Here is a 22,593-nt window from a genome sequence, read left to right as displayed (position 1 = left end):
TATAGACCTATTATTAATCATTTTAAAGCCGCCAGGGGGGATTTCAAAGGAAATATATAGGGCATGCTTGTCAAGTCTTATATGCTAAAAATAATTAGCTTTGGCTGTGTGTAGCAGTTTAATGTCACAATAATAATAAACTAGAAATCATTCAAAATGGCACAAATAAACAAAGATTAATTTGTTAATAACAAAACAAAGATTCATTCATTCTGATATGATGTTTTAATCGATAACTGAAGGTAAACTAAAGCAATATTCAACTTGCTTTCTTAATTTATAAACCCTAAAGCAGTGGTCTCAAACTCAATTCCTGGAGGGCCGCAGCTCTGCATAGTTTAGCTCCAACTCACACCTGCTTAATATTCTCTAGTAGTCTTGGACACCTTGATTAGTTGGACCAGCTGTGTTTGATTAGGGTTGGAGCAAAACCGTGCAGAGCTGCGGCCCTCCAGGAATCCAGTTTGAGCTCTAGACTAGAGGATCAGAAGATTTAGCTAAACACAAAATTATGAATTAATAATTATTCTTTTTCAAATATAAGTGCTGTTTAACAGAGCAAAGACATTTTGCTCACAGAACTTCCTATTATGTTTTCTTCAGGAGAAAGTCTTTCTTTTAAATTGACTGGAATATTTCCTTTTGGATGTAAAAATGGCCACGATCAATATTATTAGCTCCTTTATAAAAATTAATTTTTTGATATGTGTTGAATGCATTTTTTTTATCTCTGTTAAACAGCACGTATTGGAAAAAAAAAATCAGAGGAGAGCTAATCATTTTGTCCTCAACTATTCATCTAATAGCATTAATATAAATTACCATCACAAAAAAAAAAACACACCTCTTTAATAGGGTATATTTGTACAAAATAAGTTGTATTGTTTCAATAAGAATTCCCTGAATACTTTATTAGCATGACAATACATACAATTCTGATTAAATCATGTGTGATGTTCAAGTCTCAGATTCCTCAAGAGGATGTTTTATGTGTTGAAAAACAGAATCATTGGCAATGACTATAGAGACCAAGTCTTAATTGTAGTATCAGTTAAAAATTGTCCATTTCTAGGTTTCTGAATCAGAAAACCACAACTTTGGCTTTTTTGGGTTGCACTTTTTTGACAGGCACGTGTACGTCCTCATGGTCAGCGCTGATTCTGTTGGAAAGCCGGCCCAGAGTGATGGAATTAGCTGAAAAACAGTTATGTAATGCTTAACTTCTTATACTTACACATTTTATTATGCAGAGAGAGAAAATGTGACAATCAAAGAACTATAGGAGAAAACTGCCTGCATTTATTTTGTTTATGCCCAAACTAGAACTAAACAAATGTTAGATAATCACCCTCCAACCATAAACACCAAAATCTGTAACTCTTAAAGATAAACAGGATAAGTTTATGATCAAAAAAGTGTAATAAAGATAATTAAATGCATGAATTAAAGGGACAGATCACCCCAAAATGAAAGCCTATCATTGTTTATTCACCTTTTGCTCGTTTCAAACCTTTGTGTTTTTATTTATTCTTTTGAACACAAAAGAAGATATTTTGAAGAATGCTGGAAACCTGTAACTTCCATAGTATTTGTTTTTTTTACTAAGGAAGTCAATGGTTACAGCTTTCTTCAAAATATATACTTTTAGTGTTCATCAGATTAAAGAAACTCAATGGTTTGAAATCACTTGAGAGTAAATGGGGAGTATATTTTAATTTTTGGGTGAACTATCCTTTTAAGAATCAAATAAAATAATAGATAAACATTTAAAAAAGTAAAAATAAAAATCAAACTGAATGTTTTTAAAAGCAGCAGATATTCCAGTGCAGGACTGCGAGACTCACTGGAGTTCTGGTGTTCAGGACAGTCTTTCTGAAAGTGCTCCACTGAGCCACAAACCCGACAGCTGCCGCCTTCGGGAACAAAACACAAGTACAACCCATAGTTAGAAATGCAGTCGTCATATAAAGGGTTAAAGGATGGGTGGATTGGGTTAAATACAGATGTCTTACCTGCAGCATATAGTCCTTTAGGGTTATCAGGGCAGGCTTTGGACAGATGACCCGTCTGACCACAGATAAAACACTTGGCGTATGGGTAATTACCTAGAAATCGGCAATATTTATATAGCAAGTTTTATTTTTTACACATCAACAGTGTTTCATAAATACAATTTTTTTATTTGGCAGCATTTCCCAAACACTAACTTAGAGCGCTGTTTAAGAACTAGCCTAGAGAGTCTTTTGCTGTTAAACACTAGCCTAGAGCACCGTCTGCTGTTTAAACACTAGCCTAGAGCGCCATCTGGTGTTAAACACTAGTCTAGAGCGGCATCTGCTGTTAAGAACTAGCCTAGAGCGCCATCTGGTGTTAAACACTAGCCTAGAGCGCCATCTGCTGTTTAAAAACTAGCCTAGAGAGTCTTTTGCTGTTAAACACTAGCCTAGAGCACCGTCTGCTGTTTAAACACTAGCCTAGAGCGCCATCTGGTGTTAAACACTAGTCTAGAGCGCCATCTGCTGTTAAAAACTAGCCTAGAGCGCCATCTGCTGTTTAAAAACTAGCCTAGAGTCATCTGCTGTTAAACACCAGTCTAGAGCGGCATCTGTTGTTTAAAACTGGCCTAGTGTGCCATTTGCTGTTAAACACTAGCTGTTTAAAAACTAGTCTAGAGCAACATCTGCTGTTAAAAACCTGCCTAGAGCACCATCTGCTGTTTAAAAACTAGCCTAGAGCACCGTCTCCTTTTAAAAAACTAGCCTAGAGCACCGTCTCCTGTTAAAAACTAGCCTAGAGCACCATCTGACATTAAACACAAGCCTAGAGCGCCATCTGCTGTTTAAAACTGGCCTAGTGTGCAATTTGCTGTTAAACACTAGCCTAAAATACCATCTGCTGTTTAAAAACTAGCCTAGAGTCATCTGCTGTTACACACTAGCCTAGAGCACTATCTGCTATTTAAAAACTAGCCTAGAGCGCCATCTCCTGTTAAAAACTAGCCTAGAGCGCCGTCTCCTGTTAAAAACTAACCTAGAGCACCATCTGACATTAAACACAAACCTAGAGCGCCATCTGCTGTTAAGCACTACTCTAGAGCACCATCTCCTGTAAACACTGGCCTAGAGCGCCATCTCCTGTTAAAAACTAGCCTAGAGCGCAGTCTGCTGTTAAACACTAGCCTAGAGCACTATCTGCTGTTAAACACTAGTCTATAGCGCCATCAGCTGTTAAACACTAGTCTATAGCGCCATCTGCTGTTAAACACTAGCCTAGAGCGCCATCTGCGGTTTAAAAACTAGCCTAGAGCGCAGTCTCCAGTTAAAAACTAGCCTAGCGCCGTCTCCAGTTAAAAACTGGCCTAGAGCACCATCTGACGTTAAACACTAGCCTAGAGCGCCATCTGCTGTTTAAACACTAGTCTAGAGCGCCATCTGCTGTTAAACACTGGCCTAGAGCGCCATCTCCTGTTAAAAACTAGCCTAGAGCGCCATCTGCTGTTAAACACTAGCCTAGAGCACTATCTGACATTAAACACAAGCCTAGAGCGCCATCTGCTGTTAAACACTAGTCTATAGCGCCATCTGCTGTTAAACACTAGCCTAGAGCGCCATCTGCGGTTTAAAAACTAGCCTAGAGCGCAGTCTCCAGTTAAAAACTTGCCTAGAGCGCCGTCTCCAGTTAAAAACTGGCCTAGAGCACCATCTGACGTTAAACACTAGCCTAGGGCACCATCTGCTGTTAAACACTAGCCTAGAGCGCCATCTGCTGTTTAAACACTAGCCTAGAGCGCCATCTGCTGTTTAAAACTGGCCTAGAGCACCGTCTGCTGTTTAAACACTAGCCTAGCGGGACATCTACTGTTAAACACTACCCCAGAGCGCAGTCTGCTGTTAAACACTAGCTTAGAGCGCCATCTGCTGTTAAGAACTAGCCTAGAGCGCCATCTGCAGTTAAACACTAGCCTAGAGCACCATCCACTGTTAAACACTAGCCTAGAGCGCAGTCTGCTGTTAAACACTAGCCTCAGAATTGATTTAAAAGCTCAGAATTGATTTAAGAGAGAATAGTGCTATCTTGAAAAATCCCAGAATTGTTGCAGAATGGATTTCTGTATGATTTTTCCCAACAGCTCTGCTGTTTTAGCCTCATTCAGCTCATACCCATGGCAGGATCCACTTTGGCACGACATCTCTGGATCTCATGTTCAGTAGAGCCGCAGCGATAACAGATTCCTCGGCCCATTTCTTCATCATTATCCGCTTCTGGACAGTCGGCGAGTCCGTGGCCAGGCTTCCGGCAGTTAAAGCAGATCTGGATGGAAACGTGAGATTTTACATTTACATTTAGTCATTTAGCAGACACTTTTGTCCAAACACGACTTACAATTGAGGAGGCACTCAGGGAGCGGTTTTAATAGAGAAAAGAGTGTTTCTACAGGTGGCTTGTCAAGCCCACTCACCTGAGCGAGGCACACTTCATAAATTCATAAATTTTCCTTCAGCTTAGTCCCTTATTCATCAGGGGTCGCCACAGCGGAATGAACCGCCAACTTATCCAACATATGTTTTACATAGCGGATGCTCTTCCAGCTGCAACCCAGTACTGGGAAACACCCATACACACACTCATACACTACGGCCTATTTAGTTTACCCAATTCCCCTATGGTGTTTGGACTGTGGGGGAAACCGGAGCACCCGGAGGAAACCCACGCCAACATGTGGAGAACATGCAAACTCCACACAGAAATGCCAACTGATGGACTCGAACCAGCGACCTTCTTGCTGTGAGGCCACAGTGCTAACCATTGAGCCACCGCGTCACCCCACTTCATGAATGCACAATGGGTTTTTTTATATGTAGTGATTGCAAGAATGTGTCTGGTGCAAAGTGTCTTTTAAAGTGTCAGAGAGATGAAAGAGTAGCTGCGTCTCAAATGGCACACTATACACTAATGCACTATGTACTTATGCACTCACACTCTCAACAGCACAGTATATGTATGTAGTGTCATCCCAAATTTAAACCGATTCCCTGATGACGTTTGACGGTTGCCAAATCAGTGAAATAAATGACCAAACTATCAAATAACACCTGCCATGAGTATAACCGCATTCACCATCGGGAGGCGCTATAATCACTCTCATAGGAGAATTTTGCTTTCACCATCCAAAATAAATAAAGTTATCCAACATGTGCACCCGATAGCTCCACCCCTTTCCGCTACGTGAGCAAACCTGCAGTCGTTGAGTACGTGAAGTGTCCATCATTCCACACTTTATTTTACCTGCTGAATGAGTGCATCATCCGGGTGATTAAAGTGCACTTATTACTTTAAGAGTTTTCAGTGTGAACGCACTATTTATACTACAAAATGGCGTAGAATAGTGCATAAGCATGCGATTTGGGACGCAGCTAATGTGATTTTCTACAGGTGGTTTGTCAAGCCCACTCACCCATATAAATACTCATTGATAACCATAATCACAAGTAGTGCAGGGAATCCTGGGATGTTTGTTGGCAATAACATTAAGCTTGTTCATTTGAGTGAACATTACGTAAAGAGCGTCCAAGTTTTGCAGCCAATCACAGTCGAGTGTGTGAACTCCAATCAGAGGCATTTGTGACCCTGAAGCATAAAACCAGTATAATATTGCACTGGTTTATTTGTAGGAATAGCCAATAGTACATTGTGTGAGTCTCATTTCTCATTTTTATATCATCAAGATATTTAGTAAGTTTCCTATTGTAAATACAATATACCAGGGGCGTTGCTAGACATAAAGCTCTACTGGGGCACGTACCCCCTTTCCCCCCAATATATATATATATATATATATATATATATATATATATATATATATATATATATATATATATATATATATATATATATATATATATATATATATATACACACACTATTATTCATTTTGAAGAATAATTGTATAATAATAAGAATACTTTTATGTGTATTATATTTATTATAAATAAAATTATTCTTCTTATTATACAATTCTTCTAAATAATATTAAATGTAATTGGAAAACAATGTTAAGACAACTGGAGTGATATGCTGAGATCATTTAAGAAATTACTTTTGCATAAATATAATTTTATTTAAATTAAATTCTAAAGACAATTCAATAAAATACATAAAAAAAAGATGTGTTATAAGATTATCTGTTGTAGACTTGACACATGGCAGATAATTAGGTTTGTTAAGTCTTACCTCCCTGACTCATCCCTCCTTTTTGCTTCATACAAATAAATCTATCAGGAGGCATGCTTAGCAAGATCACAGTCATATTGTTTAAACTTTAGTTTTGTCCACTTGCAAAACAAAAAAGGCTGTTACGCTGGTTTTACAACGCATGAGCGGCGCGTAACAAGCAGCCTGCTTTTTTGGCGCACATGTTAACTACCGGGATTCTCAGAAGAGCAGCGCGTGCGCGAGCAGCGCGTGCGAGAGGCACGCGTGTTCTTTGCACACACGCGGAGATGCGTCAGTTTGCTTTTTGATTACATTGCTTTCACCAGCGTTGGTTCAGTTGCACATAGAGAATAACGTCTTTATTTCGGAATTACCACTCTTAATAAATACACTTGCATATGAAGTAAATCATATCTCAATGCATTTACTGGGGCACTGGAGATTTTCACTGGGGCACGTGCCCCAGTGAATTGGGTCTAGCGACGCCCCTGCATTATACAAAACTGAATTCCTGATTATTAATATGCATCGCTAAAAACTTAATTCGGACATTTTCTCAATAATTTCTGAAGCCATCAGATTTCAGATATTCAAATGGTTGAATATCTGAAGAAACCATACATTAAATCATTCATTCATTCACCTTCTTTTCGGCTTAGTTCCTTTATTAATCGGGTCGCCACAGCGGAATGAACCGCCAACTTACCCAGCATGTTTTACGCAGCGGATGCCCTTCCAGCTGCAACCCATCGCTGGGAAACATCCACACATTCTCATTCACACACATACACTACGGACAATTTAGCCTACCCAATTCCCCTATAGCGCATGTGTTTGGACTTATGAGGGAAACCAGAGCACCCGGAGGAAATCCACACGAACACGAGGAGAACATGCAAACTCCACACCTAAATGCCAGCTTACCCGGTCGAGGCTCGAACCAGCGACCTTGCTGTGAGGCGACAGCACTACCTACTGCGCCACTGCGTCGCCCAAAAAGATATTTAAAATAAAACAATATGTCTTTTGACTGCTTTCTTTAATAACTACATTACACAATACTTGTACTTTTACTTTCAGTATTTGAGTAGTCAATTTTAGAATAAACTACTTGCAATACTTGAGTACAAAAACTGTTGAATACTTTAGTACTTCCACTTAAGTATGGTGCTTAAAGAGCACTTTTACTTCTACTCAAGTCACTTTTTTGATAGAGCACTTGTGCTTTTACTTAAGTCTGGGTCTCTAGTACTTTATACATCTCTGATTCTTTTCCTCGAGGACAAAAAGCCACCCTACATTTATCCTTTTTTTTAGAAGCCATCACAACTTAAAATAAAACAAATTTATTTCACACAGTTTACACAACAATGTGACTAAAATGTGTCAATTTACACTGCTTTTTCAACAAAAATAGCACGTTTAGCTCCTCACCATATTACTCTTCTTAGTGTTTTGTCTCTTTATCCGTCTGTTCTCTCGCCGCGCGTCTTTCTTCAGCGCCGTCTCCACTTCTCCTCTCAGATCCACTGGTGTGCGTTTCTGCAGCGTCTGTCCGGTCTGCTTTAAATACTCCATGAATCCGTTCACATCCTCATTGTCGTGCTGCTTTGTCTTCGGGTTGGGTTTTTTTCTTACACCTGACCCCTGCTGGATGTTTCGGCCACCCCTGCTGGTTCCCGCTGCCCCGGCGCTACTGTTGGCCTTCAGCTGCTTCCATGGTGTGGCGTCCGCCGCTTTGTGTTTATGGACATTATTCGCTCGAGCCCACCGCGTCATTCTGAATGCTGCGTGAATGAGAGAAAATATTCATGAGCAAACTCTCTGGTGAACTCAGAATATCTCAACAAATCCCCGAAGGGAGTTTTTTTAAAGTCTGCATGAACCAGAAGCTGAGACTATTTCATTTATTTTTTATATTGTGACGCAGCTCCTAGAGAAACGGAATATTAAATGAGATAACAGTGGGCGTGGCTTGTTTCTACTGCGAGCTGATTGGATTTTAAAATTATTTGGAATTTAGTGTTGCCTTTAAGTGTATTTTTTTTTACTCTCAAAGTGCTGTTATACGATGACTACATAGTACTGGCTGCAGACTTTCACATGCAAGCGGAGACATGCAATCTCACACATGCAGTCTTAGACTAGAGCTGCACAATATTGGAAAAATCTGACATTGCGATATTTTGTTTTGTAGTATATATATATATATATATATATTATATATATATATATATATATATATATATATTATATATATATATATATATATATATTATATATATATATAAAGAAAATAATAAAAATAAATAAAAGGTATTGCCATCATAATTACTTTACTGGGGATACTCTTTGTACATCAAGTTACATTGAGTTGCATTGTAGTTACATTAAATTACAGTGATGATAGGTTAAGCAACCTCTAAATATGTCATAATACTATTCCACCTCCTCAGAAAAAAATATCAGTCTTCATTTGTAGACATGCAGTCATTTTTTCCATTATATAGACCTGTTTAAGTCTCTGAATCCACTGAGCCACCTTTGGAGAACTTTCTTCCATCCAGTGTACTGTTATCATTTTTTTTGCAACCAGTAATAATATCCTCAGGATAAATCTTGTCTTCATTAAACATTTCTTTGGACAGTGCTCCCAGTAAGCACATAACTGGATCGAGGGGTATTTCTATATCTTATATCTTATCTATTTCTTTTTTAAACATTTTTCCAAAATTCTATTTTGTAGTTTTGAACTATCAAAACTTGTTATGCAACTTCAGATTGCAATTTAATGGTGGTTATTTACGTTTTCAATACTGTGATCTATTTATCTATGTTTATCTATATCTATGTATCTATTTTCAATGTTATGTTGTTAATGGATTGACCCAGAGCAAAAAATAAATAAATAAATGGTCTGTAATCTTGTGAACTTACTATAAACACACCATGCCAATATGATTTTGTTTACCATGAAAAAGCTTCTAAATACTATAGTGAATATACTATACATTCAATATCAATTCATTAAGTCCCTTTATTAATATGGGGTCACCACAGCCGAATGAACCGCCAACTTATATTATTTTACACAGCGGATGCCCTTCCAGCTGCAACCCATCCCCGGGAAACACCCATACACTCTTTAATTTGTTATTATTTTAGAGTAACAACAACTTAATATGCTATTTTGAGTTACCGAATAAAATTCTACAGTAATATATAGCGATTCCTCTATAAGAGAGACCTTAAACTACAGTAAATGAACAATACGACATCCACACAAAGATATTAAGCAACTGAATCACCATATTTTACAACGCGAGATCCAGTATCGGCAGATAAAGCGCTATAAACCTTAATAGTTTGTCTAAATCTGCGTCTTTATCTCGTAACAAATGTACACTCAATTAAATACGTGTATTTTGTACACTCACCGTAAAAGACGACTTCAGATATCAGCTGTCAACACCAAAACACCGCTCACATGTTATCGTTTCTGTGTCCCTTCAACAAAATCCTCCGGAATGAAATTACTATCTGCGCAGTTTGGTTCCGCTATTCTGAACGAGAGGAGTTTGTTGAACTAATTGTCAATCAAGAGCCTCAGCTGGACAAATAATGTATAAATCCACGACGTGTTTGAAACGACACGTTTTCCTAGCATCTTCCTGTAATATTCCCCGTTTTTCTACAAATCGAGTGGTTAAAATGCTAGGATTGCTTTTACTGTTTGCCTGGCTTTGTGAAGGTGCATTAGTTTTCCAATATTCACTCAAAAGTTGTCACGAATTCATTATATTTACAAGTGAAATGGTCATTTTCAGATGAATATAAAGGCGTTTTTGTGTTTATAAGTTCAGGGAGGACCTGTGAAGACACAGAACACCTCTGAAGTCCAGGTTGATGAAGGTAAAACTGATTTGTTTGTATTGTTTAATGAGCTTAACTTCATTTATGACACAATATTTCCTCCACAGGCTATCATAGACATTCTCGTCAAAGTGAAACATCTCTGGGTAAGACAACTCGTTTTTTAACACAACAACACGGTAATTCTAGATTCTCCTGATGTGTTTTAATGTTTTAGCAGATTCTGAGGAAAGTTATGCCATTGTAGAAGAGGATATCATACTGACAGTGAGCTCATGTTATGCTTTTTTCAGATTGTGTTTATTTGTGTGTAATATTGTTCCTGTTTCTGCAATATATACAGAGCACTAGGGCTGGTTTGCACATGAGTCAAGATACTGCACACAAAACCACTGGGGGTTATTTTCATGCACGGGTCAGTTCTGAGATTTTAGGCTCTGTTTGATTTCTTAACATTCCTCTTTTTTGAGTAGACTAGGAAAAGAAAGCACTTTAAGAGTTTATTTTATGCTGTAGCTGTTTGTTTATTATTTATTTATTTATTTATTTTTATTTTCAATAAATAATAAATATCACAATTTTATAATAATAATAATTATTATTATTAATAATAATAAATAATAATTATTATTTATTTTTATAATTTTTTATTATCAATAAATATTAAATATTTTTATTTATTTATTTATTTATATATATATATATATATATATATATATATATATATATATATATATATATATATATAATTTATTGATAATAATAAAATATAATAAATAATAAATATTATTTATTAATAATAATATTTAATATTTATTAATACTAGTTAATAATAATTATAATAATTATTTTATTTTTAATTATTTTATTTTTAATTAATGAATTTATTTATTTGTTTATTTATTCCACTAAATACACCAGATGTTACAATTTTAATCCACAGTAGATTGATTTCTGAACTTTCAGGAAAGTTTTCACAGGTATAATTTTCAGATTGTTCTGGTGTGTGCTTTAAACTCGTAGATATTTACATTAGACGTCACCTATGCTATTGATGTCTATTGGAAGGAATGCGTCAGCAGAGCCGCCATTTTAGTACAGGGTAGCGCTCCTTTGAAATGAATGTGGGACCAAGGTGCAGTTGAGGACTGGCCAGCCAGAGCCAGAGATATAGACATATATGCATACATCTATGATCGGGAGTTTTCCCTGTGGTCAGAATGTAAAAGTCTTAGATGGATAAGTACATCGATGGATAAGTGACCACATGGGCATTGCCGACAAAGAGTGTGTGTTTGTGTGCATGGAAATGTATTATCCTCCCTCCCCGTTCAATTTGATCTAATCCATGTCCTGAACCCCCCCCCCCACACCCCCTTCACTTATTCTAACAGAGGGAGCGATTCGTTTAATAATAATAATAGATTATTTATATAGCGCCTTTCCAGAGCTCAAGGACACTTTACAATGAATGTAACAAAAAGAGATCGTATGGACAGACTATAATCAAGTAGAGACAACATTAGGTACACAAACATACAAGAAGTCAAATATAACAAACTGGAAATACAGAACAACACCCAAGAGACAGATAAGCAGAGTACATGTTGATCAAACAAAGTGGTCAGTTTATCAAGTCAGAAGTGTAACATTCAGAAGACAAGTGAGTTTTAAGTAGATTTAAATTCAGAGATATTATTAACAGAATGAAGTGAGCGTGGTAGAGCGTTCCAGAGTTTGGGTGCAATAACACTAAATGATCTGCCCCCCCATTGAAGAGAGGCAGTACCGAGGGACAGCGAGAAGGCCAGAGTCAGAGAAACGCAAAGAGTTAGTAGGGGTTTAAGGGACAAACATGTTGCAAAGATAAGGAGCTAGGCCATTTAAGGATCTAAATGCAAGGAGGAGAATTTTGTATTTAATATGGTATGCAACTGGGAGGCAATGGATGTCATGCAAGATTGGGGTTATACAAGCAGAACGCTTGGTATGAGTGAGTATTCTAGCTGCAGAGTTTTGAATATGCTGTAATCTGAGGATGAGGCTGGCAGGCAGACCAATGAAAAGGGCATTACAGTAGTCAATGCATGATGAGATAAATGGACTGACGACAGTCTCCGCATCCTTGCTACTGATGAAGGGATGCAGTTGGGCAATACGACGTAAATGAAAGAATACAGATTTAATGTGAGGGTGAGGAGTGGAAGATTACACCTACATTTTTTATTTATTTATTTTATTTTTATTGCATTTTTTATTAACATTTTAACTATTAATCACAAAACACATTGAAACACAGCAACAAACAATGCCCATTTTAACAATGCAAAGCTAAAGGAAATAAATAAATAAACAGAATACGGATATACATGCCTAATAAATAAATAAATTAATAGCAATAATAGCAATAATAATAAGAAAAAAAATAAACAATGAAAAAAAACATATAAAAATAAAATATTAATGAATTAAAATACTTAAATTCAATTATGACATGCCATAACTTAAAATGCAGCTTAAAGAAACATCATTCAAATCTAAGTAAGGAGTCCAGACTTGATGAAAAGCCTCAGTAGACATATGAATGACACGGGTAAGAAATTCTAAGGGAACCATTTCCCTGATAATATTGTGCCACCCTTTTAAGGATGGGGGTTTGTCCCTGACCCAGTTTATCAGTATGTTTTTCCTGGCAGCGAAGGCTAAAATGTCAAATAAACGATTAGTGAATTTGTCAGGCAAACGTCCAACCGGGAGACCTACAATTAAAGATAGTGCATCCAACTGTAGCTGAAGTCCAAACATACGGCTCATAAAAGTAATTACTTTTGCCCAATAACCTTTAATAACAGGACAATTCCATAATACACCTATTTTTGACAGAAGTGGATGTTTGTGACTGAATCTCCGTTATCCAACCATCAATATCACTGCGTCTCAATGTGCTTAATATCCACCTTTCTGATCTAAATGGTAAATAACATTTATGATATTCAATCATTCATCATGGACGGTATGCACATTGAGTTGTGGTTATGTTATCAGGCACCCTTATAAGTTACTTCAAAAACTAGCCGCTGCTTTTCTGAGCTGACAACAACACAAGTTTCTGGCACCACAGCATCTTTTCAGATTTCATTTACATTGTTTGCTGATTTTATTCAAGAAAACTAGCGTAAGCCGAGTATTTAGTGCGAGTTGGTGCTACATTGCCTTGTAGACTGATTTCACGCGGCTGCCATTTTTAAAAGCAAAATGGAGGCTGCGGTGGGAAGAAACCCAGAGGTATTGTTGGGAGTTGCAAAGGAACGTACCTGGCTGTATATCTTATCGGGGAAGAGAAATCAACACAAATTTATAATTTCACCACCTTCTGAGTGACCCTAAAGATCTGTTCTGAATGAATGGTGAAAATAAACAGGGATATCAGAGCTCATTTTCAGCTAAGTTAAGGGAAATAGCACTAGTTAGCTAATGTTTTCTTTCCCAAACACACGTTTTAGATGCCATTCATCAAACTCGAGTTAATGAACTGATTCATTCACTATATTAGACTTGTCACGATACTGAATTAAAAAAAAACCCATCAATTTCCCGCTAACATTTAAAGCACTGTTGATGGCTTTCTTAAAACAGCGCTGATTGGCCATTGTGTTCACGTGCTCAACATATATGCTTGTGATTGGCCGAGAAGGTCATCAGTTCACCCTCCACTGTTTACTGAGCACAAACACAGACGAGCAGAGAGATATGCTTGATAACTCGACTGATCTTCACGGCTGCTTCGTGCTCCAGTGTCCGTCTATCTGTGTTTGTTTGCACTGGGTGAAGAGTGGTAAACTGATGAACTCTGGTGAATACTATGGTAAATCAGCTGTGTTTATGAGCGCTCAGCAGCGTTTGAATGTTAGCGGGAAATGGATGTTTTTAAAACTTTAGTACCGGAACAACACTATTACAGACAACACGAGGGTGTGGTACAGAGGACTGCATTGTTTTATCACTCACCGGGTTACATAGGCTGAAGCTGGGAAGCATCCCCACGGTGTTTAACTAGTGTCATGAACTGAAGCCTATGAGAACACTTGAGCTTATTACTCAAAGAGATTGTGATGTTGTTTAATGTCTAATATGCTTTTAATTGTTTAAATTAAACTTACTGAATGCTATTAAAGTGATGTTTACACCATTTCTGCATTTTGAAATCTCGGCAACAGCTGGAGGTTTATAGTCCACAGCATGTTACTGCAATGTTTACAGTGCTGGTCCTATACTTTTGGGTTTCTTCCCACCGCATCCTCGCTTTGGTTCTATAAAATGGCGGCCGCGTGAAATATGGTCAGGTATGAAATATGGCGTATGGTCAGTATAGTGAGAGACTTTATTATCATCAATAAAGTTACTTGTGGAGCACAAAAGTTTGTAATGTAAAAAACGAAATCTTACCTATGAAATCTTCTGCCTTTTTATACTTTGTTTTCTTTGTTTGCTCATTACTACACCCGTACACAGCGCTAAAGTCCAGCATCTTCAGAATGGCTTTAGTCTTGATTAGTGCGGTTGAATGACATTTGTGCTGGGAGCACTGTACAAATATGGCGGCACTATTGATGCACACTCAAGGTCCGTATGTGATATCTAATGTACATATCTATGGTTAAAACCAGGCTCATCAGACACTGAGAAAAGGATGCATGACATTTTCTGCCATATAAAAAATAAAAAGTGGCATAAAGTCAATATTCTGCAATATTAATAAAATATAACTCTAAATGATGACTTTAAAAGTTATAATTGTCAATTTAAGCTTTTTATCTCATAAGTGAAAATTATAATTTAGTTTATTTCAACTGTCATAATATATATATACTCAATGCATCAAAGCAACTCAATGCATGTAGACATGGTCAAGGCGGTCTGCTGCAGTTCAAAGTGAGCATCAGAATGGGGAAGAAAAGGGATTTAAGTGACTTTGAACGTGGCATGGTTGTTAGTGCTAGACGGGCTGCTCTGAGTATTTCAGAAACTGCTGATCTACTGGGATTTTCATGCACAACCATCTCTCAGGTTTACAGAGAATGGTCCGACAAAGAGGAAATCTCCAGTGAGCGGCAGTTGTGTGGGCACAAATGCCTTGTTAATGTCAGAGGTCAGAGGAGAATGGCCAGACTGGTTCCAGCTGATAGAAAGGCAACAGAAACTCAAATAAGCACTCGTTACAACCGAGGTCTGCAGAAGAGCATCTCTGAACACGCAACACGTACAACCTTGAGGCGGATGGGCTACAGCAGCAGAAGACCACACCGGGTGCCGCTCCTGTCAGCTAAGAACAGGAAACTGAGGCTACAATTCACACAGGCTCACCAAAACTGGACAATAGAAGATTGGAGAAACGTTGCCTGGTCTGATGAGTCTCCATTTCTGCTGCCACATTCAGATGGTCGGCTCAGAATTTGGCCTCAACAACATGAAAGCATGGATCCATCCTGCCTTGTATCAACGGTTCAGGCTGGTGGTGGTGGTGTAATGGTGTGGGGGATATTTTCTTGGCACACTTTGGGCCCATTAGTGCCAATTGAGCATCATGTCAACGCCACAGCCTACCTGAGTATTGTTGCTGACCATGTCCATCCCTTTATGACCACAGTGTACCCATCCTCTGATGGCTACTTCCAGCAGGATAACACGCCATGTCTTTAAGCGGGAATCATCTCAGACTGGTTTCTTGAACATGACAATGAGTTCACTGTACTCAATTGGCCTCCACAGTCACCAGAGCTCAATCCAATAGAGCACCTTTGGGATGTGGTGGAACGGGAACACATCGCATCATGGATGTGGAGCCGACAAATCTGCAGCAACTGTGTGATGCTATCATGTCAATATGGAGAAAAATCTCTGAAGAATATTTCCAGTATCTTGTTGAATCTCTGACACGGAGGATTGAGGCAGTTCTGAAGGCAAAAAGGTGCCCAACCCGGTATTAGTAAGGTGTACCTAATAAATTAGCAGGGTGCATATATATACTGTACATGCATATATTGATACATGCATAAAATACACATACTTCACATACTATTGGATTTGTACACCATTTTAAAAAGGTGTGTCTTGATACGCTTTTAAAAGCATATTACTGTAGGTGATTCTTTCACTTCATCTGTAAGACAATTCCTAATGTTTCCTCCTAACTATGAAATTATCATTTAAAGTTGAAGTTGAGTTTAAAAGTTGTGATTTTCAATTGAACTATTAATTCAGTTGTGAAATTTCAGGAGTGTCGTTTCATCATAACCATTACTTAATAATAACTATTACTCAAAGCATGCACAAAGTTGAAATCGTTGATGTATTTTATTTTTTACATGGTTTTATTTTTACATTTCTAAACAAAAATAAGAATCTTTAATGTGGTAAATGGTGCATAATGAAGGGAGGTCTTTTTCTGAGCTCTGTGTTTTGTTTAGAGGGACCGGAACGCAGGGAATCAGCTGTGGCCTGAGAAGAATGGACAAGTTTCAGTGCCTTACAGTATTGCCTCTGGTCTCCGTGAGTTTCCTCAATGTTATCTATACTGTCCTCTGCGCACTATTAGGATGGAAAGAAAGGAGTTAATCAATGGATTAATGTTTGTTTCTGTGCGTGTCTGTGGTTTATGGCCGTCAGTAGGCCAGGAGTACATTTTAGCAGCCTTAAAGATGATCTCTAAGAAGACCTGCGTCAAGTTTCATCAACGTACGACTGAGGAGGATTATCTGCAGTTTAAGCCCGACAGTATGTGAGTCGGAAGTTTTACGGTACATTCACAGTATGTAACTTTGCTTTTTTTGTTGCATAGAAGACTTTGAGGCTATACCTTTGCTGTAAAATAAACCTACATTTTTAGTACACTTAGGCAAAATAAAAAAGCAGGTTCACACAATTTCTCAAGGCACTATTTAATTTTCACCACTAGAGGGAGCGTGTTCACAACAAACAAATGCGTAGCTCAATGACTGTGCTGTTGTGGAATCATGGGAGTTGCATATTACAAGTTGTGCCTTTTTATTTACGTTCATTAAAGCAGTGTTTCTCAACCACTTTCCTGGAGGACTACCAACACTGGATGTTAATATATGTTAGCTTTCAGTCTCGGCTAACGAGCTGATGGTCTGAATTAGGCGTGTTTGGTTTAGGAGACCTGGAAAATGTGCAGAGCTGTTGCTCCTCCTGGTACTTGGTTGAGAAACACTGCATTAAATAGATGTAGCTGAATCTCACATCCCAGAAACTCAAACTGTAGTTAAATGAACTTTATAACTTTATACCTTTGTTTTGTGTGGGTGTTTGTGTACCATGTTTACAGCATTGCAAACCGCATGACCGCTTTTAACCCTTGCAGGTCCTCATAGCCATATTAATTTGCTATTGTTTGTGATCATTATAGCTGTGACGAGCGTACATTTTTGGTCGGAAGCTGTATGTTTGCTCACATTTGAATAAAATCTCCTGAGTTATCTTATTTCCAAGTTAAATTGATTTATTTTGGTATTTCCAGAGTAAAATAGATGGGATAATTGTGTCCTGCAGGTGTGCGTCTCTTGTAGGCTGTAGCGGCGGTGAGCAGCCAATTCTGGTCGGGCCAAAGTGTAACGCTGGGAACATCTGTCACGAAATCCTGCATTCGCTCGGCCTGTACCACGAGCACTCGCGTCCTGACCGCGACAAGTACATCACCATAATGTACGATAACATCATGCCTGGTACGCAGTGATTTCATTTCATTACAAATGTCATTGTTTTTTATAAAGACCCGTGCACACAAAGAATTAAAATACTAATAAATGAATACAGTAGTCAACGTTTAAAATGGATCAAAACGTTTCATCAAAGTTGTCCTGAAACTATTGAACAACCACGTGGTAAAAGTGGTTCGGTACGCCTTTTGACAGTGGAAACAGCCATAAAAGCGTACCGTACCGTACCGTACCACTCAGTGGAAACGGGCCACAAATGTGATCAAGAGTGAGTTTACATGTTTATAAAACAGTGCACGTTTGTACTAAAGGAAGTTGAAGATGTTAAAATAGCTGTAATTCATCAGCACAGCCGCGTATCAGTACAATTATAAAAGAAGACGCTTCAATCCCAGTTTGTAGACATTAAATCAGGTTTATTTTGTACATTAACATGACTGATATCCATACAGCAGTGGATATTAACGTGTATCCTGTCACATTTGTTGTGCTGTGTGTGTGTGTGTACTTTATAATGATATTGTGTGTGTCCCATCGTTGCAGAAAGGCTTGAATTATCTCCACCAAATACATCAAATAATCATTGGGAAAGTTCTTACTGTAGTATTTCTCAAACGTTCCGCGAGATCTGCTTCCTTCATGTCTGTCACTGTGCTGTTTATCTGACGCAGCCGAGGATGAGATTGAAGCACACTCTGACAGGCACATGGGAACAGTGGGTGGGGAGAACAAGCATTAGGGCACAAGCCACAAAAACAGCTGCGTTGTGTTCGAAGCAGCAAATCCAATATTCAGAAAGCTCTAATAAATAATCTGATGGGTGTTTTGAGCTGACACTTTACACATTCTGGAGACACAAAAGACTTATATTAAATCTGGAAAAGGGGTAAAATAGGAGTCCTTTAAAATAATTTAAGGCAGCAAAGAAGAAGTTCACAGCGTAGATGCATCAGCTTTATTGACCTGTTTTGATCTAAACAGGTAAAGAGTCCAATTTTAAGGTGAAGAAGGGGAACACGCTTGGTCTGGAGTATGACCTGGAATCAATCTTGCATTATGGAGAGTAGGTGCTTGATTTTCTCCAAAAATGGCTTGTGTGTGTGTGTGTGTGTGTGTGTGTGTGTGAGTGAGATTGAGGGAATTAATGATTGTTTTGTTTCTTCAGTGACTGTTTTTCTCGTAATGGAAATCCCACAATAATCCCCAAGAAGAAAGGTGTGAAGATCGGCCAGAGGACTCACATGAGCGTCCTGGATGTGGAACGGCTCCGCAGGCTTTACCACTGCGGTACGTTCAGCTCATTTTCAGATGGTAAAAAATGTAGTGACATATTTTTAGGTTGCTTATTACTTATTTTAATAAGTCAATCAGCAGTGGCACTTAGTGTGTCACCTTACAGACAGCTGGTTCGAGTCCCGGCTGGGTCAGTTGGTGTTTCTATGTGGCGTTTGCATGTTCTCCCCGTGTTGGCGTGGGTTTCCTTCGAGCTCTCCGGTTTCCCCCACAGTCCAAACACATGCGCCATACAGTAGATGAACTGAATAAACTAAATTGGCCGTGCATGTGTGTGAATGAGTGTATGGGGGTTTCCTGATACTGGGTTGCAGCTGGAAGGTTATCCGCTGCGTAAAACATATACCAAAATAGTTGGCGGTTCATTCCGCTGTGGTGACCCCTGATAAATAAGGGACTATGCTGAAGAAAAATAAATAAATAAATGAATGAATGAATAAGATAAGGTTAAGAATAAGGTTTTTATTTTAATTTTTTAATCTGATGCTGCACAAAACTAACAATGCATCAAAGCCAATGTTGGCACTAACCCTTCACATGTCTAAGACTGTGATAAAAGGTAAAAATACATCCAGTCCACAATTACCTTTTATATTCTGTGTCCTTCCCCCAAATCAGTGACATCATGAAATTTCTCATTTAAAGAGTAAAAATCCAGTTTTGATAAGGAATGAGGTTGATTCGGTGGAGGTTTTCATCCTGACCGTAATGAACATATAGTACATTTGCACAATACACAAGGGTTAAGACTGCAACTAGCTCTCTGCAACTCTCACATGGTTGCCCACTGCAGCTAAGTAGGGCTGCGCCCGGTCAGTACCTGGATGGGAAACCACATGGGAAAGCTAGGTTGCTGCTGGAAGTGGTGTTAGTGAAACCAGTAGGGGGCGCTCAACCTGTGGTCTGTGTGGGTCCTGATGCCCCAGTATAGTGACAGGGACTCTATTGTCTTTCAGGTGAGTCGTTAAACCAAGGACTCTCTGTGGTCATTAAAGGGCACCAATGGTGAAAAATCTACTTTTCAAGCTGTTTGGACAGACATATGTGCATGTATGGTGTATAGAGCGTCATATTGGGGTGATATAAACACACCCAGTGCTTTTTTTTTTAAATTTAACAACATAAAAACGGTGGCCCAATTGGAGCGGTTTTCAGATCGACCGCAACTTTACGTAGGAGTGCGGTCCCCCCGCCCACCTAATTGATTGACAGCTGCATGTATTAACATGTCCCGGTAGTCACGTCTATAATCATATAAACAAGACCAAACGTGCACAAAGCAACCGGTAATAAATGTCTGTTCAGTTCACTAGGATCATCAATCATCATCAAATGTGGTCAAGAGTGAGTTTCACAACTTTAACATGTTTTAAAACAGAGCATGTGTGTAATGAATTATAGCAATTTACTTCATCAGCACAGCCGCGTGTCAGAACAATTATAAAGGAAGACGCTTCAATCCCGATTTGTGGATGTTAAATCAGGTTTATTTTGTACATTAACATAACAGATATCATACAGCAGTGGAGATTAACCTGTATCCTGTCACATATGCCTGCAAAAAGAGTGCAAAGCTAAACGCGCTCTGTGTGTGTGTCTGCTCCGGTGTGTGCGCGTGAACTTTGTAACGACATTGTGTGTGACTCATCGATGCAACTGCACAACAAATACTGATTGGTAAAGTTCTTACTGTAGTATTTCTCACAAACGCTACGTGAGATCTGCTTCCTTTAAGACTGTCTGTTGTCTGACGCAGCCGATCGAGGAGATTAAGGCACGTAGAAACGGTGGGCGGGGAGGACTAGCCTTAAAGGCGCAGTACGACAAAACAACCCCCTTGTAAAAAAATTATAAAATAGAATCTTGCAAAAAGCATAATGAAAAATCTGATGGGTGTTTTGAGCTGAAACTTTACAGAAACATTCTGGAGACACAAAACCCTTATATTAAATCTGAAAAAAGGGCTAACCTAGGTGCCCTTTAAAAATCCAATGGCACTTCTCATAAAGACTAGGGGTGTAACCCCGGTGTCCTGGCCAATTTCCCTTCATCGGCCCTTACCTTACACTCTCTGTGGTCATTTAAAAATCCCCGGATGTCCTTTTGAAATAGAGTAGGAGTTTAACCTCTGGTCAAAATTTGCCAGCTGGCCTGGCCTCTGTCCATCATGGCCTCCTAACCATCCCCATGTCATAATTGGTCACTCTGTCTGCTCTCCACCAACAGCTGGTGTGGGGTCTGGTGTAATATGGCTGCCGTTGTGTCATCCAGGTGGATGTTGCACACTGGGGGTGGATGAGGAGATTCCCCCCAATGTGTAAAGCGCTTTGAGAGTCCAGAAATGCGCTATATAAATATCAATTGTTGTTGTTGTTGTTGTTTTTATTATTATTATTATTATTATTAATATTATTATAATAAGAAAGATTAACCGTGCGTGTGTGTGTGTGGTGGTATATAAACAAAGACGATCATCTTGTTTTACATTTTGATTCAGTTTGTATACCCAAATATTGTACGACTTAAAGAATTTTTTCATTTTTCAGTCTTTTTTAATTTTATTTTCAATGCTTGTGTGTTTTATTATATTTTATGCATAAAAACAGCCTAATTAAATGTAAAATTATAAATTCACTTTATCAGGTGAAATTATATTCTGTTAGGAAAATATAAGAAAAATCAAATTAATGTTTTGTTTTTTCCAATATCGTGATGTCCTAAACCAATATTATGCAGTTAGTTTATTGATTTTTATTTTAAATTTAGCTGTTTCTCTGTGGCTATGACGTCTCCGAGTTTTTAACCTGCTCTTTCTAAATTGATCCACTTTCTCCATTTCAGACGACTGAAAACATCAGGATAAAGTAACATCACAATTCCTCCAACCTCTAATCTGCTCAGTTTGGACGGAAACTTGTTTAACCACATACAAAGCTCATTTTATGGACAAATAAATGTAAAAACAACAACTTACGGCTTAATGTGAATATGTCAGTAAGTACTGCTCGCTTGTTTTATATGGATTAATTTACAAGTCCTCCAGTTCTGGGTTTTGTCCAGTAGGTGGTAGTCACTGCACGCTTCATATTATGGCTTTGCATCTTCATCTTGGTAGTGAAATCTCCAGAAGAAAAGGAGAAAATAGACACTAATATGTACTATTCACTTCATTTAAGGTGTTTTCTATGGCAGATTGCAGTGTTTATTACTTCACCATACAGTATGTGCTCATCACAGTCTCTACTATCATCTGATATAATATTTTAGTTTGTGTTTTGTGAAAGGAATGAGTGTTGATTTTTATAGTTGTGTAATTGTCAGTTTTGCTCAATTAAAGTAATTGTAAATAGCTTTAATATCTTTGTTGCATTCATTCAATTGACTGTTTTGGGGCTTTTTACGGTGTGCTCTGCTCATTTATTGTCTCAAACTCACCTTGCGTGTTTGTTTGTTGTTTAAAGACGTCTAATAAACATCC

The 22,593-nt window shown here is 38.2% G+C and overlaps 2 protein-coding genes across 2 annotated transcripts; one reads left to right on the top strand and one right to left on the bottom strand.

Moving 5' to 3' along the window:
* Nucleotides 1-896: 896 nt before the first annotated feature.
* Nucleotides 897-9,734, bottom strand: zcchc9 (zinc finger, CCHC domain containing 9). The gene is made up of 6 exons (XM_056467365.1): nt 9,651-9,734; nt 7,648-8,000; nt 4,161-4,311; nt 2,013-2,105; nt 1,845-1,913; nt 897-1,194 (listed from the first exon to the last, which is right to left on the bottom strand). Exons 2-6 carry the CDS (start codon nt 7,990-7,992, stop codon nt 1,082-1,084), a joined length of 771 nt encoding a protein of 256 aa, XP_056323340.1. The 5' UTR covers nt 7,993-8,000; nt 9,651-9,734; the 3' UTR covers nt 897-1,081.
* A 100-nt stretch (nt 9,735-9,834) lies between these two features.
* Nucleotides 9,835-22,365, top strand: LOC130236509 (astacin-like metalloprotease toxin 5). The gene is made up of 10 exons (XM_056467233.1): nt 9,835-9,964; nt 10,072-10,125; nt 10,194-10,232; nt 10,307-10,353; nt 16,554-16,635; nt 16,756-16,864; nt 17,656-17,828; nt 18,804-18,885; nt 18,988-19,109; nt 21,957-22,365. The coding sequence occupies exons 1-10, from the start codon at nt 9,835-9,837 to the stop codon at nt 21,962-21,964; spliced, it is 846 nt and encodes a 281-aa protein (XP_056323208.1). The 3' UTR covers nt 21,965-22,365.
* The last annotated feature ends 228 nt before the right edge of the window (nt 22,366-22,593 follow it).

Source organism: Danio aesculapii, chromosome 10, assembly GCF_903798145.1.
Source record: "Danio aesculapii chromosome 10, fDanAes4.1, whole genome shotgun sequence".
Lineage (NCBI taxonomy): Eukaryota > Metazoa > Chordata > Actinopteri > Cypriniformes > Danionidae > Danio > Danio aesculapii.
The sequence above is the reverse complement of the archived record's forward strand: the minus strand, read 5'-3'. Positions and strand labels throughout refer to the sequence as shown.

Bases quoted from the DNA above. Each gene is read 5' to 3' on its own strand.
- LOC130236509 (XM_056467233.1), top strand. From the start codon at position 9,835: ATGTATAAATCCACGACGTGTTTGAAACGACACGTTTTCCTAGCATCT. The intron at 10,354-16,553 runs GTGAGCTCATGT...TGTTTTGTTTAG, and splicing joins AAGAGGATATCATACTGACA to AGGGACCGGAACGCAGGGAA. The intron at 16,865-17,655 runs GTGAGTCGGAAG...TGTGTCCTGCAG, and splicing joins CAGTTTAAGCCCGACAGTAT to GTGTGCGTCTCTTGTAGGCT.
- zcchc9 (XM_056467365.1), bottom strand. From the start codon at position 7,992: ATGACGCGGTGGGCTCGAGCGAATAATGTCCATAAACACAAAGCGGCG. The intron at 2,106-4,160 runs GTATGAGCTGAA...GCCGATTTCTAG, and splicing joins CAAAGTGGATCCTGCCATGG to GTAATTACCCATACGCCAAG. The intron at 1,195-1,844 runs GTGAGTCTCGCA...ACTGTTTTTCAG, and splicing joins TCCTGAACACCAGAACTCCA to CTAATTCCATCACTCTGGGC.